The 17644-nt window shown below is 45.2% G+C and overlaps 1 protein-coding gene across 2 annotated transcripts in view; it reads right to left on the bottom strand.

The window, feature by feature from the left end:
• Positions 1 to 17644, bottom strand: part of DDR2 (discoidin domain receptor tyrosine kinase 2) — a 662671-nt gene that overhangs the window by 444125 nt on the left and 200902 nt on the right. For both annotated transcript variants that reach the window (XM_029618162.1, XM_029618161.1), the window contains exon 6: positions 700 to 805. In XM_029618162.1, coding sequence (XP_029474022.1) covers positions 700 to 805 — 106 coding nt within the window. The remainder of the gene's footprint in view (positions 1 to 699; positions 806 to 17644) is intronic.

The following is a 17644-nucleotide window of genomic DNA, read 5'->3' as shown; positions in this document are numbered from 1 at the left end:
TAACACCTAGAGGGTCTTACAAAACTTGTGTCCCTTCCTACTCCCTGTATCGGCAAAGTCACTACAGCCTCAAGCATGAGCACTCCTGGGAAAGACAAAAGTTCTCTAGCGCAAGAAAAGTCATAGCACTTTAATCATGTTTAATTTTAGCCCAGTGTAGTTACCAGCAATGTCACAGCAATCTCAGTGCACCAAGAACAGTTACCATGAGAATGGTAATGTTAGTGGTAAATGTACCGACATAACATTGTTGTATATTTGTATGACATTATCTGAATTCTTTTTCTTTCCCAGTCCATGACTCATATACCACTGAATCATTCTCATGACAGGCCATGGTTTATTTACTTCTTTTTCTCTCCAGTTATTGCTCAAGGGAGTTTACAACAGATAATACAAAAACTGACGTGGGAGTAAATAAATCATTCACATAATGGGACATGAAATGGATGCCATCCATTAGAATCCACTCCAAAAACACATCCCCTCTTCTTTACTACAGTTACATGGGTCTGATTACTCCTTGAGGCTGCAACTGTAGAAAATGGTGGGCATTCATTATCGTCAACTGTGGCTCCCTGCTTTTATGGGCATACCAGTGATTGCACCCACCCATCAATGGCCTGCATTGCATGAAAAGATCAGATCTCATGTGCTGTAACTCCCATTCCATGGAACATTTCATGTTTTGCAACTTACCTGTAGCCAACAGCCCCATCATAGATAGAATCATTCAGAGACACGGCAGAGCCTCCAGGCAGGATGTATTGCTGACCCGAAGGAGCATTGTATGACACCAAGCCATCTGTAAAATAACATTATAGACTCCTTAACATCCAAGAAAATCAGAGGTAAACAAGAAAAATAGGGAGATGCATTGGTTCTGTTCTGAAAGACATCGATGAGAGCCATAATGATTAATCTGAGCACAAGAGCAATCAACAGAGCTTCTAAGCACAGCAAACTGTGCGGTATGCTGCAGATCAAGGATATGCTTAATGTTAATGCACAAACTTCCACTTCAAATTAATATACTGCGGCTGATTTATCACTGCATTTGTGCTAAACACATCTAAAATGGCAAAGGAGTGCACATTTCACTAATAATGAAAGAAATAAGAACATACCGGGACAGATGACAGGTCCATCAAGCCCAGCATCCTGTTTCCAACAGTGGCCAATCCAGGTCACAAGTAATAGGCAGGATCCCTAAAGGTCGGTAGATACCATGCTACTTATCCCAGGGACAAGCAGTGGATTTCTCTAAGTCCACAATAATGGTTTATGGACTTTTCTTCTAGGAACTTGTCCAAACCTATTTTAAACCCAGCTATATAAACAGTTTTTACCACACCCTCCAGCAATGAATTCCAGAGTTTAATTATGCATTGAGTAAAAAAAGTATTTTCTCCTATTTGTCTTAAATGCATCATCTTCATTGAATATCCCCTAGTCTTTGTACTTTTTGAAAGTATAAGCAATCAATTTGCATTTACCCATTCCAATCCATTCATTATTTTATATATCTGCTTCATATCTCCCCTCAGTCATTTATTTATTTAATTTATTTAAATTCTATTAATATACCGATGCTCAAGACGGAGGTCTTATCGTACCGGTTTACAGCGTAACCAGGGGTAACCAATAAAAATAGAAGATAAAGTTACAATGAACAGGGAATTTACAGTACGGGAGAGTTAAGAGCGAAAGATATTAGTTTAACATAACATAATTCTAACGTAACATAATTCTAACAGGAGAAACGTACGTGACAATTGATGTATGAAACTAGCTTAGACAATGGTTTGCTAGGAATATTGAACTGTGCAGATGATGGGTGAGTGTCTATGCTAGTAGTGGACAGAACCATCAAGGGAAGGCTTGAATGAACAGCCAAGTTTTCAGTTTCTTTCTGAAGGAGAAAGGACATTGTTCCTGGCGCAGTTCTGGGGGGGAGTAGATTCCATTGATAAGGTCCAGCTGTGGACAAGGCTCGTTTCTGAATGGCTAGTGGATTTATTAGGAGGAGCCTAGAGAGATCCTTTGTACGCTGATCTGATTGGTCTTGTGGATGCGTGGAGTTTGAGTGGTATTTTGAGTTGGAGTATGGATTGATGATAGATGGATTTGTGGATGATGGATAGGGTCTTGAACAGTATTCTGTATTTGATGGGTAACCAGTGTAAGTTTTTAAGGGTAGGAGTGATGTGGTCTTTACGGTGAGAGTTTGTAAGGATCCTGGCTGCGGCATTTTGAAGCATCTGTAGTGGTTTGGTTGATGAAGACTGAAGGCCAAGAAGAAGCGCGTTGCAATAGTCTATCTTTGAAAACAGTATAGCTTGTAGTACTGAACGGTAATCTTGAAAGTGTAGGAGAGGTCTTAGTTGTTTTAGGACATGTAATTTGTGGAAGCATTCCTTGGTGGTGTTGTTAATAAACTTTTTGGAGTTCATTCTGGTGTCAAGAGTCGCTCCTAGGTCTCTCACTTGGTTTACTAATGGTGAGAGTGGGTTGCTGATGAGGGGGTTGTTGTCATTGGGGGAGATGACTAGCAGTTCTGTTTTGGAAGTGTTAAGAACTATATTGAGACTTGAGAGTAGACTATTGATGGAGCGAAGGCAGTTGTTCCAGAAGTGAAGGTTGCTGGATGTAGTATCAGTGATAGGGATTAAGATCTGCACATCGTCAGCGTATATGAAGCGAATTAAGTTGAGGCTTTATAGGAGCTGGCAAAGGGGTAACAGATATATATTAAACAGTGTGGGGGATAGCGAGGATCTCTGGGGTACGCCATGGTTGGAGGGGATGGGCTGGGATTCTTTGTTGTTTATTCTCACCTTGTATTTCCTATTATTGAGGAAAGATTTGAACCATTTGTGCCGAGCCTGTGATGCTGATTTCTGTCAGACGGTTGATGAGGATTGCATGGTTTATTTATTTATTTATTTATTGTTTTTGTTATACCGAGTTTCATGATAGGCATCACATCAACCCGGTTTACAAATAACAAGGAGTGTAAAGCATAACGTAACGTAAAAAACAATATTTTCAATAAGAACCTTGAACTTTAAATACAGTGAATCAGAAAAAGGGAGAGGAAAAGTTACAAAAAACAAGGAAAATAAACTTGGGATGGAAGGGGAGAAATTGAACAGCACAATATTTACATTTCAGCCTATTGATACATTAGAATAGCAAGTGAAAAAATAAGACTATGAAACGGTACATAGGTTTACTGTGTCGAACGCTGCAGAAATGTTGAGGAGTGCCAGAAGGTAGGATTGACCTTTGTCTAGGCCCATCAGGATGTTGTCTGTTAACGAGAGTAAGAGTGATTCTGTGTTTAAGCATTTCCAGAAACCGTATTGGGAAGGATGGAGAATGTTGTGAGAATCTAGGTAGTCTGTAAGTTGGTTGTTGACTAATTTTTCCATAAGTTTGGCGATGAAAGGTAAGTTTGCGATAGGGCGAAAGTTTGCGGGGTTGGTTGGGTCTAGATTAGGTTTCTTTAGTAGTGGTTTTAGAGAGGCGGTTTTTAAAGAGTCCAGGACAGATCCTTGAGCGAGGGAACAATTTATGATGTCTGCCAGTGGTTTGGCTATGGTGTTTGGAATGGTAAGTAAGAGTTTGGTAGGTATGTGGTCAATTGGATGTGATTAAGGATTCAATTTCCAGGGAGGATGTGAGTTCAAAGGATTCAAGTAGCGGTTTGTGTGTGGATTGGGATGGCGTGTAGATCGGTGGAGGCTGGGTGTTTGAAGTAGTCAGCGGTGCGAGTAAGTTGTTGATTTTCTTCTCAAAGAAAAGTGCCAATTCTATGGATTTGTTTTGGGCTTCTTCTTCTGGGATGTCAGGTGGAACGGGTGTAGTGAGGACTGATACATATGAGAATAGTGTTTTTGGGTCGTACAGGAAGCTGTGTATTTTTTTGGCATAGAAATCTCTTTTCGTGCGTAGTATGGCTGTCCAGTAGAGGTTCATGGCGGTTTTATAGTTGGCTTGAAGGGCGGGAGAGGGATCTTTACGCCAGCGTTGCTCTTTATGTCGTAGGTCTTGTTTGAGCTTTTTCAGTGCTGTTGAGAACCACGGTTTTTTTGAATGTGTTGGATTGATTTCTTTGGATGTCAAGGGGCAGATTTTATTTGCTACTGAGTGTAATGTTAAGCCATGATGTCATAGAGGTGTCGGCGTTAGCGAGGTCTAAATTGAGTAGGTCCTTGGCAAGGCTGGTGCTGAGGTCGTCCATGGAGCATGGTTTTCTGAAACGTATTGTTGATTTGGGGATGAAGGGAGTCAGTTTTTTCCTTATTGAAAGTTCCATGGATATCAACGAGTGATCTGACCAGGGAATGGGGGTACAAGTAGGGGGGGCATTGGGCGAGATGGATTTATTTATGAAAATGAGGTCTAAAGTGTGGCCTGCTTTATGGGTGGGTTTATTTATAATTTGCTTGAAGCCCATGGCCTGGAAAGAGGATAGGAGGGCTTCACAGTTGGGAGTAGGTGATGGGGAGTCGACATGGATGTTAAAATCTCCTAAGATGATGGCTGGGGAGTCCGTGTTGATGTGTTTGGCTATGATTTCAATGAGTGGAGAAGGGTCAGACTCTAGGAGCCCAGGGGGGGGGGGGGGTGTATATTAGACAAATTTGCAGCTGATTGGATTTGAATAATCCAATTTCTAATTTAGTCATGGATTTCAAAGTTTGATGTGATAGTCTCAATTCTTTTTTTGTGGCTAACAGTATTCCGCCCCCCCTTTTTTTTAAGTCTGGGTATGGAGAAGATGTCATAAAGTTGTAGTGGTAGTTGGTTGATTAAGGCAGTATCTGTGTTTTGCAACCAGGTTTCAGTGATTGCGCAGATATCGGGTTGGGTGTCCAGGAGGTAGTCATTGAGGATGTGCAATTTTTTTGTAAGGGATTGAGAATTGAAAAGCGTTAGGGTGATAAGGGAGAGGCCCAGGCATTGAGTTAGCAGAGAGGTCATGATGGGAATCAATGATCTCTTTGAATGTTTATGATTGAGAGTGGGTAGTTTATCTCTGTTAAGGAATGTGTGAGAGATAATAGGGATGGGAAACGCTTGTATCATGGTTACTTTTGATTAGAGGAATAGCCCCGGTGGGGTTGGGGACAGTGCTGATGTGTACTGGTAGGATGCTTGATGTGGTCTGGATGAGTGCTTGAGGGTGATTGATGAGGATTAGGGATGTGAATTGTTTTTCAACGATTAAAATTATCGTCCGATACTTTTAATATCGTCTTAAATTGTTAAAGAACACAATACAATAGAAATTCTAACGATTTATCGTTAAAAATCGTTAAATCGTGTTAGTGCGCACTAACGGGAGTTAGTGCACTAACCATTGTTAGTGCGCACTAACAGAAAATGATACAAATTGACACTTTCCAGGTCAGTAAAGGTCAGTTAGGAATGAATATGTATTCCTATTGGCTGGCTGCCCTCTTTTCTATTGATGTTACCAAGGTTCCCACTGAGGTGATGGTTGGGGGGGATGGGAAATGGAAATGCACTAAATGGAAATGGAAACTCACTAAGAGTAACAGAAAATGATACAAATTGACACTTTTCAGGTCAGTTAGGAATGAATATGTATTCCTATTGGCTGGCTGCCCTCTTATTTATTGATGTTACCAAGGTTCCCACTGAGGTGATGGTTGGGGGGATGGAAAATGGAAACTGTTGGTAGCTTGACAAAAAATGTAATGTGATCAGTCAATGTGACTAGAACTTGTGCCCTATTCCTGATACCGGGAGTGTTGTGATCTTCCTGCATGCAGTGCCATATCCCTGATACCGGGAGTGTTGTGATCTTCCTGCAGGCAGTGCCCTATCCCTGATACCAGGGGTGTTGTGATCTTCCTGCAGGCAGTGCCCTACCCTGATACCTGGAGTGTTGTGATCTTCCTGCACACAGTGCCCTATCCCTGATACCAGAGGTGTTGTGATCTTCCTGCACTCAGTACCCTATACCTGATACCTGGAGTGTTCTGATCTTCCTGCACACAGTGCCCTATCCCTGATACTGGGATGTGTGCAAGAAGATCACAACACCCCTGCTATCAGGGATAGGGCACTGCGTGCAGGAAGATCACAACACTCCTGGTATCAGGGTTAGGGCACTGTGTGCCGGAAGATCACAACACTCCCAGTATCAGCATATGGCACTGAGTGCAGGAAGATCACAACACCCCTGCTATCAGGGATAGGGCACTGCGTGCAGGAAGATCACAACACTCCTGGTATTAGGGATAGGGCACTGTGTGCCGGAAGATCACAACACTCCCAGTATCAGGGATAAGGCACTCCCAGTATCAGGGATAGGGCACTGTGTGCAGGAAGATCACAACACTCCCGGCATCAGGGATACGGCACTGCATGCAGGAAGATCACAACACTCCTGGTATCAGGGATAGGGCACTGCGTGCAGGAAGATCACAACACTCCCGTTATCAGGGTTAGGGCACTGTGTGCCGGAAGATCACAACACTCCCAGTATCAGGGATAGGGCACTCCCAGTATCAGGGATAGGGCACTGAGTGCAGGAAGATCACAACACCCCTGGTATCAGGGTTAGGGTATCCCTAATACCAGGAGTGTTGTGATCTTCCTGCACACAGTGCCATATCCCTGATAATGGGAGTGTTGTGGGAGTGTTGTGATCTTCCTGCACACAGTGCCCTAACCCTGGTATCAGGGTTAGGGCACTGCAATACCTCCTGGTATTAGGGTTAGGGCACTGCAATACCTCCTGGTATTAGGGATATGGCACTGAGTGCAGGAAGATCACAACACCCCTGGTATCAGGGATAGGGCACTGTGTGCAGGAAGATCACAACACCCCTGGTATCAGGGTTAGGGCACTGTGTGCAGGAAGATCACAACACTCCTGGTATTAGGGATAGGGCACTGCATGCAGGAAGATCACAACACCCCTGGTATCAGGGTTAGGGCACTGTGTGCAGGAAGATCACAACACTCCCATTATCAGGGATATGGCACTGAGTGCAGGAAGATCACAACACCCCTGGTATCAGGGATAGGGCACTGTGTGCAGGAAGATCACAACACCCCTGGTATCAGGGTTAGGGCACTGTGTGCAGGAAGATCACAACACTCCTGGTATTAGGGATAGGGCACTGCATGCAGGAAGATCACAACACCCCTGGTATCAGGGTTAGGGCACTGTGTGCAGGAAGATCACAACACTCCCATTATCAGGGATATGGCACTGCATGCCGGAAGATCACAACACCCCTGGTATCAGGGTTAGGGCACTGTGTGCAGGAAGATCACAACACTCCTGGTATTAGGGATAGGGCACTGCATGCAGGAAGATCACAACACCCCTGGTATCAGGGTTAGGGCACTGTGTGCAGGAAGATCACAACACTCCCATTATCAGGGATATGGCACTGCATGCAGGAAGATCACAACACCCCTGGTATCAGGGTTAGGGCACTGTGTGCAGGAAGATCACAACACTCCTGGTATTAGGGATAGGGCACTGCATGCAGGAAGATCACAACACCCCTGGTATCAGGGTTAAGGCACTGTGTGCAGGAAGATCACAACACTCCTGGTATTAGGGATAAAGCACTGCATGCAGGAAGATCACAACACCCCTGGTATCAGGGTTAGGGCACTGTGTGCAGGAAGATCACAACACTCCTGGTATTAGGGATAGGGCACTGCATGCAGGAAGATCACAACACCCCTGGTATCTGGGTTAGGGCACTGTGTGCAGGAAGATCACAACACTCCTGGTATTAGGGATAGGGCACTGAGTGCAGGAAGATCACAACACCCCTGGTATCAGGGATAGGGCACTGTGTGCAGGAAGATCACAACCAGGGTTAGGGCACTAGAACTTGTGCCCTAACCCTGGTATCAGGGTTAGGGCACAAGTTCTAGTCACATTGACTGATCACATTACTTTTTTTTGTCAAGCTACCAACTGTTTCCATTTCCCATCCCCCATATATTGTCAGTGGGAACCTTGGTAACATGAATAAATAAGAGGGCAGCCAATAGGAATACATATTCATTCCTAAACTGACCTGAAAAGTGTCAAATTGTATCATTTTCTGTTAGTGCGCACTAACTCCCTTTAGTGCGCACTAATCGGAAAAAACAATTTTTTAACTAAAAAATCGTGCCAAACACGATTTTCTTCTCCTGCCAGACGATTTCGATCGTTAAGATGATCGGGCACACGATTCACACCTCTAATGAGGATAAGATGAAAGCTAGAGGATGCTGGCTCCGGATTGGAAGAGTGCTGTATATGGATGTTTGATGAGGTTAAGATGAGTGCTGGAGGATGATTGTTGGTTGCTGGAGGATGGTTGATGAAGTCTGGATGAGTGCTGGAGGGTGATTGAAGAGGTCTGGATGAGTGCTGGAGGGTGATTGAAGAAGTCTGGATGAGTGCTGGAGGATGATTGAAGAGGTCTGGATGAGTGCTGGAGGGTGATTGAAGAAGTCTGGATGAGTGCTGGAGGATGATTGAAGAGGTCTGGATGAGTGCTGGAGGTTGGTTGATGAAGTCTGGATGCATGCTGGAGGATGGTTGAAGAAGTCTGGATGAGTGCTGGAGGGTGATTGAAGAAGTCTGGATGAGTGCTGGAGGATGGTGAAGAAGTCTGGATGAATGCTGTAGGGTGATTGAAGAAGTCTGGATGAGTGCTGGAAGCTGCTGGGTGAGATCAAGTCATCTCTTCTCCAAGCTGAACAGCCCTAACCACTTCAACCTTTCTTCACAAGCCTTTACATCTCTTTTCTCATTTTGGTCGCCCTGCTCTGTACCTTTTCTAATTCTGCTATATTTGTTTTATTGATTTATATTCTGCTTTTTGGCCCTTCAAAGTGGATTATACTCAGGTACTATAGGTATTTCCCTATCCTCAGAGGGCTTACAATCTAAGGGCCTGATTTTAAAAATAGGATTTTATGCATTTAAATGTACATTACCCATGAAAATGGGCTTCTGAAAATTGCTGCAACATATGTCATTGAATTGTCCCTAGGTTATACACATACATGTAAGTGCACTTTATGCATTAAAATGTTATTTTAAATTTCTACGATAGTATGTTACACTTGCACAAGTAGAAAGCTGAAATTCAGAACCTCCAGGGTGGCATTCTCTGAAATGCTCCTTGTTCCACGTGCAGGTCCCCAGAGGCAGGCAGGGCTCTTGAGTCTCAATGCGTGGTGACACAATGGTACAGGGAAGAGGGATTCCGTTTTGTAAGGAACTGGACAACCTTTTGGAGAAGGGGGAGACTTTTCCAAAAGGATGAGCTCCACCTTAACCAAAATGGAACCAGGCTACTGGTGCCAACTTTTAAAAAGGAGATAGTGCTCAAGACTTTCTCAAGAGTTGGATAGTCTCTCTTCCACTTCTCCCCGAAGGGCAGGTAATTGATAAAGCTAAAGTTTGAGAATACGGTGAGGTAAGCCTGTTGACTTTCTTCTTGATTGTATAATGCCTCATACAAAGCGGAAAGGACGTTTGAGACAGGAGTCCTCTGCCGCTGTCTCGAACACTCCCGCTCAATTGAAAATAGAAGGGTTCTTCTCACCGGTAACAGCCTCAACACCGGGTGATAAGTCTGCGGAGGTTTTTGGTGGGGAACAAGGCCTAAACCTCATGGACTGCCAAACATCTCTAAGCCCAGGTGCACCTGTGACCCCCTCACCTCCTAACCCAGGGGATAACCAGGACCTCATCCAGGAGAACCAGTCAAATGACCAAGGGACTCGGGAATCAGAGGGAGGAACTGGTGAGAGTACTGGGGAATCCCTTCGAGTAATCGGGGATTTGTTGAAAGATCAAGAGAAGAGGGATGGTACGGCAGGCGAAATATGTAAAATTTCGGAGGCCTGCCGCACAGGTATGGGGAAAACTGATTTTGTACTCCCTAAGCTTGATAGACCTGATGTAATAATGTTGGACTCCATATGGCAAGCTATTGTAATTTTAGAAAAATCAATATCAATGCTAGCTAATAGTATGAACAAATCACAAGATATGATACAAGCTATTGAACCAAGGGTGAAAATTCAAGAAGAACAAATTAAAGAAGTAACAAACAAATTGTCTTTAGTGCAATAAGTTCAGTCAACTATGATACAATCAGAAAGTGTTTTGAAAAGGAGACTAGAAAACATGGAAAACAAACTAAGATATTTAAATTTAAGAGTCCTTAATTTCCCTAGTGTTAAGTTGATCTCCCCAAAGGAACAGTTTAAAAAGTACCTTAAGGATATTTTACTGATATCGGGTGATAAGGCACCAGATATATTAAAAAGTTATTTTGTTCCAACTTCTAAAAATACACAGGAGTTAAAAACTGGTGAGTTAAATTTGAACCTGGAAGTAGATTTAACAGCATATATAGAAGCTCCAACAGAAGAATATATAGAACAAAGAGGAACCTTATTAGTCTCCTTTAAATATCCAGCAGATAGAGATTTAGTTCTTAGAATTTTCTTAAAAAACCGTGAAAAATTATATTACGGTCAAAAAGTATGGATATACCCTGACATAATAAAAGATACCCAGACTAGAAGGAAAGTTTTTGTGGGACTAGCAAAAATAGCTAGAGATATGGGTGCCCAAGTTAACATTAGGTACCCTTGCAAATGCCTAATGAGGCATAAAGGAAATAGATATATCTTCTATGACCCTCGGGACATGGAAAGATATCTGGATAACAACAGAGAGGAAATCAGATAACCAAACCAACAGGTGATAAAGGAATAAGGCTGTTATATTCTCTGATTAATTTGTTTTATATTGAAAAGTACAGTTCCCATTTTATTACTGTAATGGGCCCTTCATTTCTTTCTTTATACACTGTAAACAGATTTAATAGTTTACTATTGTTTTTCTTCAGAGATATGTGAATTTGTGGACCATATTGTAAGTAAACTAATTTTTTGTTAAAAATGGAAAATGATGATAAATAAAGAATTATAAAAAAAAAAAAAAGGAGATAGAGTAGCTTATAAACTAGAACAAGGGGGATAGCCTAGAGTCACTCAGCAGTGCATTGTTTGAAGGAATATATCTGAAGGATACTAATGAAACAGGAGAGTTAGGGTGCCAATAAATGCAAAAGTAGCCCATGTGCCTATAAGTAAAGAATCACCTAAGCTAAAGAATTCCAAATTATCCATATCAACTGAAAAAAAGGTTGTTAATACAAACAAAAAAATGCACTTTGAAATGTCTGTATGCCAATGCCAGAAGTCTAAGAAGTAAGATGGGAGAGTTACAGGGGCAGATTTTCAGAGCCCTGCTCGCCTAAATCCGCCCAAAACCGGGCGGATTTAGGCGAGCAGGGCCCTGCGCGCCGGTAAGCCTATTTTTCATAGGCCTACCGGCGCGCGCAGAGCCCCGGGACTCGCGTAAGTCCCGGGGTTTTCGGAGGGGGCGTATCGGGGGGCGTGTCGGGGGGCGGGCCCGAACCATGCGGCGTTTTCAGGGCGTGTCGGGAGCGTTCTGGGGCGGGCCCGGGGGCATGGCTACGGCCCGGGGCGGCCCGGGGGCGTGGCCGGGCCCTCCGGACCCGCCCCCAGGTCGCGTCCCGGCGCACAGGAGGCCCGCTGACGCGCGGGGATTTACGCCTCCCTCCGGGAGGCGTAAATCCCCCGACAAAGGTAAGGGGGGGGCTTAGACAGGGCCGGGTGGGTGGGTTAGGTAGGGGAAGGGAGGGGAAGGTGAGGGGAGGGCAAAAGGAAGGGGGTAGGCTGCGCGGCTCGGCGCGCGCCGGCTATACAAAATCGATAGCCTTGCGCGCGCCGATCCAGGTTTTTAGCAGATACGCGCGGCTCCGCGCGTATCTACTAAAATCCAGCGTGCTTTTGTTTGCGCCTGGAGCGCAAACAAAAGTAGGCCTATTCGCGTAGTATGAAAATCCGCCCCAAAGTGTATAGCAGTAAATGATGAGATTGACATAATTGGCATCTCAGAAACCTGGTGGAAGAAGGATAACCAATGGGATAGTGCTTTATGAGAATACCAATTATACCTTAATGTTAGGGAGGGTCAACTTGGTGGGGGTGTGGCACTTTATGTCCGGGAGGGTATGGAGTCCAACAGGATAAAGATCATTGTTGTGTCCGTCGGTGCCCGACGCCCTCTCTCCGCCCTCCTTACCTCTTTGGCACCTCCCTCTCCATCCGCAGGAAGATTGGCTGCCATGGTGTCCATTTGCCAAGGACCCTCGGGCGTTCCCGCACTGGCTCGACGCTGCAATCGCCATGTTTCCTGGAGGCCTAGGGGCACACGCGTGGTGCAGCCCCAACTAAAATACCAGCAATGGCGCGAACCTCGGGGGCGTCCTCCAAAGATGACGTCACCCACGATGGATATTTAAGGTCTCAGTATTTGCTAACACATCGAGTTATCAAGGATTGACATCGGTCTCGCTTTGTTTTTCTAAGCTACTCAGCCTCCTCGGACTTACCAGAGGTACCCGCTCCTTGGGGACCTCGCTCTCTCCTTTGTTTTTCAGGTGATAGTCTGGAACCGGTACTCGCTCCTCGAGGGCCCTTGTTCCCAGACTTGCTTCATATACTCTTCTGCCTGGAAGTCATCTCTACCAACTATATCAGCTTCATCAGTGAGTTACCATTGTTCTTTCTGAGCTTTCCCTGGAACCAGGTACTTGCTCCTCGAGGGCCTATCTATTCCAGCTCCTGGGCTTTATTTGGACATTATGTGAGTGTTACCATCTGCATACCCTGCCTACTCACTATATCTTAGTTTCTCTACAGCTCAGCCTCCAGGGATCGCTGTTCCAGTCTGAGGGACTACGGCCCAGCCGGGCTTTCCAGCTCACTACTGCCATCTCTGGTGGTTCAAAATATTGTTTAATAAAAGAACTAGTGTGTCTGTCTCCAAACTCTGAGCCTGACTGGTGGTCCCTCTCGGAATCTTCCCCCGGGGGGGCGTGGTCATCTGCCACCAGCCCAAGGATCCAACCACAATTATCCCAAACAATATCAGATTGCTAACCCCTAGCAGTCTGCTAGCATCAGATCCAGAACAGATTGCTAACTCCTAGCATCAGATCCAGAACAGATTGCTAACTCTATGGATCCGGCACAACTCAGTGCTTTGCAGGCCAAACCAGGCCTGGCCCAATGCATTGTGGCGCAACAAGACGCTTTGGAGAAGCTTACTTCAGCGTTTCACCAACTACACACAAAGAAGGTTCAACCAAGAGGGTCAGTCATCGGAGGTAACTTTGAAGACTGCTGTACCACTAGCAGCTCCAATCCACTTTTCTGGAGAAATCCAGAAGACCCGGGGCTTTTTGAACCAGTGCTGCATGCACTTTGCCTTACAGCTGTCTCTATTTCCTACAACTCTCTCCAAGACTACCTACATCCTTTCATACCTGGATGGTAGGGCTTTGTCTTGGGCATCTACCTTGTGGGAACACAAGGACTTGATTTTGCAAGACATAGAAGGATTTATGGACTTGTTTAAATCTGTTTTCGATGACCCTGCTCGAATGTCTGTAGCAGAGGCCTGGATAACCGTTTGAAGGACAAGCTGGCCGCTCGCCAAACACCTGACTCGCTGGACGAATTAATATCCTTAGCTACTCGGATTGATCTACGACTCCGGGACAAGGTGAAAGAACTCCGGCCTAGGGTGGTACCCGGGTTGAAACAGGCCAGTGCTGCCTCTACACCCCGGATGGTTCCAGAAATCCCTGCTGCTGATACAGATGAACCTATGCAACTGGGTCACGGTCGCTTGACCTCCAAAGAGAGAAGATTTTGGAAGAAGCGCGGCCTTTGCATGTACTGTGGTCAGCCCGGCCACAATGTCTCCACATGCTCTATTCATCCGGAAAACGACCGGGCCTAAGTCCTGCAGGAGGACTGTTCTTAGGCCATATCGCAACATCTCCTCCACGCTCTCTCCTAGTCTCTTTGACTTACGGACCAATCACGGTTCAGACTCCTGCCTTAGTGGACTCAGGGGCAGGAGTTAACTTCATTCTCCGACATTTATTTATTTATTTATTTACTATTTTTCTATACCGGCTTTCAGGACAGGGGATCACATCAAACCGGTTTACATTTAACAGGGTGTGCAATATACAGAGAACTCGAGCAACTATAACTGGTGCATGATTAAAGGAATTGCAGTTACAATAAAACAGGGAAGTACACAACTGGGAGCAGAGGAAGCCTCTCAGCTTTCAGGGATCAGGTACTCGCTCGAGGGCCTGCTCTCCCTATCCTGGGGTTCTCCATACTGGGGCTTTGTGCATATTCCACTGTACTCATTCTCAGTTCTTTCCACTACAGCACTGCTACCGGAGGAGTCGCTGTTCCAGCACCTGAGGGATACTAGCCCAGCCGGGCTATTTATATTGCTCACTACTGCCACCTCTGGTGGCTTTATCACATTGTCTAATAAAAGATCAATCTCTTGTGTTTGTGTGTCCTAAGCTGAGCCTGACCTGTGGCCTCTCAAGGGACTTCCCTCCCTGGGCATGGTCAGCTGTCACAGTGTCCAAGGGTCCACCCAAACCTCACTAATTATAACACTGGCTTCCACTCCTGGTTTTCTATGGCTAAAAAAAGTCTCTGAAGTTTAGGGCAGGACTCCATTTTTTTCTTACTGCTACTAGTGCTTGTGCTTCTGACAGGCTGGGCTGGCTGGGTAAGACCACCTGGTCCTCTGCACCTGCCATTTTACTTGATGCTGCCATTCCCTCCCCTTAGAAGTAGCTACTGGGGGTTTTGATGTTACAATATACTTTAATGATACTGTACCACTTACCGGCATCACTGTAATACAGAGTGTCTGTCTGTCACACAAACTCAATTTAGTAGACAGAGTTCACTTGAGTGCTTAGCAGAGTTCACTTTATTGTCAGGCAGAGTTAGTAGATTGCTATTGGCCAGGGCCGGTGGAAGCCTAAGCGAGCTATACCTGGGCCTAGAGTGCTGACCACTGGGGGGCATGAGCCATGTGGGGCCATGAGTGGCGGCAGCAAAGAGGAGTGGAGATTCAAATCTCATGGCCCAGAAATCCGAGAGGAAGGCATCGGGGCTGCAACCAGGAGCTGGGGGATGTGTTGGTATGACTGGGGGTGTGCGACCGGGGGCAGGGGGTGTGTCAGTGTGACCTTAAGGAGGTGCAACTGGGGGTGGGGAGGGTGTTGGCATGACCAGGGGTGCAGTGCAAGGCAAAAGATGCCTAGGATGCCTAATCCCCTTGCACTGGCCCTGCTAGTGGCACAAACTCAGTCTATCTGGCTAGGGCTATCCCTCACAGTGTGTGAAAATATCTCTCTCATACTCACAAATACACAATGTATGTGTGTGCATTTCTTTTACACACACAAAATAATTGACAGAGAAGAAACTGACAAGGCTGCTCTTCTGTTTTGGTACATGAGAGTGCTAATGACATAGAAAATTGCAGGAGGGGGATTTTAGAAACCAAATTTAGGATTATAGGTGGAAAGTTGAAATCCAGAACATCCAGGGTAACTATCAGAAATGCTCCCTATTCCACGTGCAGGACCCCAGAGATAGGGAGAGCTCCAGAGTCTCAATGCATGGATGAGACAATGGTACCAATACAGAATTAATTCTTTTAATTGAAATCCCTAGTAGGCAGTGACATTAAATCCATGATGTCAGGGAAAGGTAGATGAGTGACTGGGACTGGCAGAGGAGGCACTTCAAAAGGCAGTGCCAGTCCCCCATTAAAATTAAAAAGGGAGCTGTTCCAATCTAAAATCTCTGGAAGGGCAGGCAGTTCCATCCGGAAAAAACTGAAATTTAAAGATGATGCACCGCCACCACCTGTTTCTGACTCTGTTGTTTTGAAGGTGAGGGAAGGGGAGGCTGAGACATGCAAGACAAAAGGGCAAGACCCAAAAGCAGCAGTGCGACAGCAGACTCTACTTAGCACTGACAATGTAGCGCAGACACTGTTTGCTTCTGATTCCAATGAAGAATCATCTTGTGTGGGATTCTCATCAACAGAAATGGAAGAAGTAATAGCTGAAGGTTTAGGAGGATTAGTTCGTTCTGTCTTAGCCTCCACTTCAGTGCTGCAGGGGAGAGATGAAACTGATGATGAGGAGGAGAAAGAGGAAGAGCAGTCAGTGCAGGAATAGAGTGTGAATGATGCCCCTGGCATGGCTTCTTAGGGTGTACCCAATACTTCAACTCCAGTGCCAGCATCCACCCCGAAGGCCATAGAGAAGGGATCACGAAAGAAATCTGTGATCTGGAGCCACTTTAAAGTGACGGAGGACCCGCGTTTTGCTCAGTGTAATTACTGTGCCAGGGCTATTAGCAAAAGCAAGCAAATGGAACATCTAATTTTGGCATGATACATCATATGCAGAAGCAACACTCAACAGTAGTGACATGCCACCTGACCTCCGGCTGGAACCCTGTCCCCACAAATTTAAAAACAAACTAAAAACCTGGCTCTTCAAACAAGCCTACACATGATCCATCTCCCCTGCTCTTTGACCTTGCCATCCATAAAGCTGTATTTATTGACACTGTAAATTCTATGTTTATAATTTTATTATGTTATAATGTTATTTATCTACTTTCTCCCTTCCCAGTTCTTCCTTATTAGCTTCCCTTATGTTCCGTTTTATGTACTGCACAATTTTCATTTTATGTTATGCTTCCGCACCTGTTTCATGTAAACCGATGCGATGTCCTTCGAACATCGGTATATAAAAGCCATAAATAAATAAATAAATAAATAAATAAATAAATAAATAAATACTGCCATCTGGGGATGGTGGCAGTACCAGTCAGGGGACCCCTTTTTCCAGGCAGCGTAAAGTGGTTGAAAAGGAGCAGAGTCATCCCATGCCCTCAGCCCCTACTAGCAGTCAGGTGGCAGGCCAGCAACCCCCTGTCATGTGTCAGAAGTGACAACCCACCATGGAGGAAATGGGGTGGTGATCGGTAACGCTATCCCGGGGAAGAAGGCAGGCAGCCTCAAAACTTGTAACCAGGAGCATTGGGGAAATGATTAATCTTGATGAACCGCCCTTATAGGTAATGGAGAATGTGGATTTCAAGCATTTGCTGAGCGTCTTAGTTCCAAATTACAAAGTCTCCTCCAGAACCACATTTAGCAGAAAGGTCATCACCAGTATAACCAGTGTCGCAGTCGCATCCAAGCACTGCTAGCTAAGGCAGAGGGGAGTGTTCATTTCAACTGCGATATCTGGACTGCCATGAATGCTGCACACTCTTACCTCTCCCTGACAGTGGGACCTGGCAAGCAGCAGCTCTATTAGTGAACAAGTATCAGGGTGGAGGTGGGCTTTACTGCATACCCACCAGATGGATGAGGTCCATACCTCAGCCAATATTATAGCATGCATCATACAGATGCTGGCGGGCTGGCAGCTACACCAGCGAGACAGGAATCTTTAGGCAGGGTGCTTTGTCCCAAACAATGGTGCAAACATGGTAAAGGCAATATCTGATGCGCGCTTTCAGAAATTCTGATCTTTTGCACACATTCTGCACCTGATAGTGAAATCAGCTCTGGGGTTGGAGTCCAATCACCAAGAGAATGAATACCTGCATA

Source organism: Rhinatrema bivittatum, chromosome 10 (genome assembly GCF_901001135.1).
Source record: "Rhinatrema bivittatum chromosome 10, aRhiBiv1.1, whole genome shotgun sequence".
NCBI classification, from domain to species: domain Eukaryota; kingdom Metazoa; phylum Chordata; class Amphibia; order Gymnophiona; family Rhinatrematidae; genus Rhinatrema; species Rhinatrema bivittatum.
Note: the sequence above shows the minus strand (reverse complement) of the source record. Positions and strands in the feature narration are given on the sequence as shown.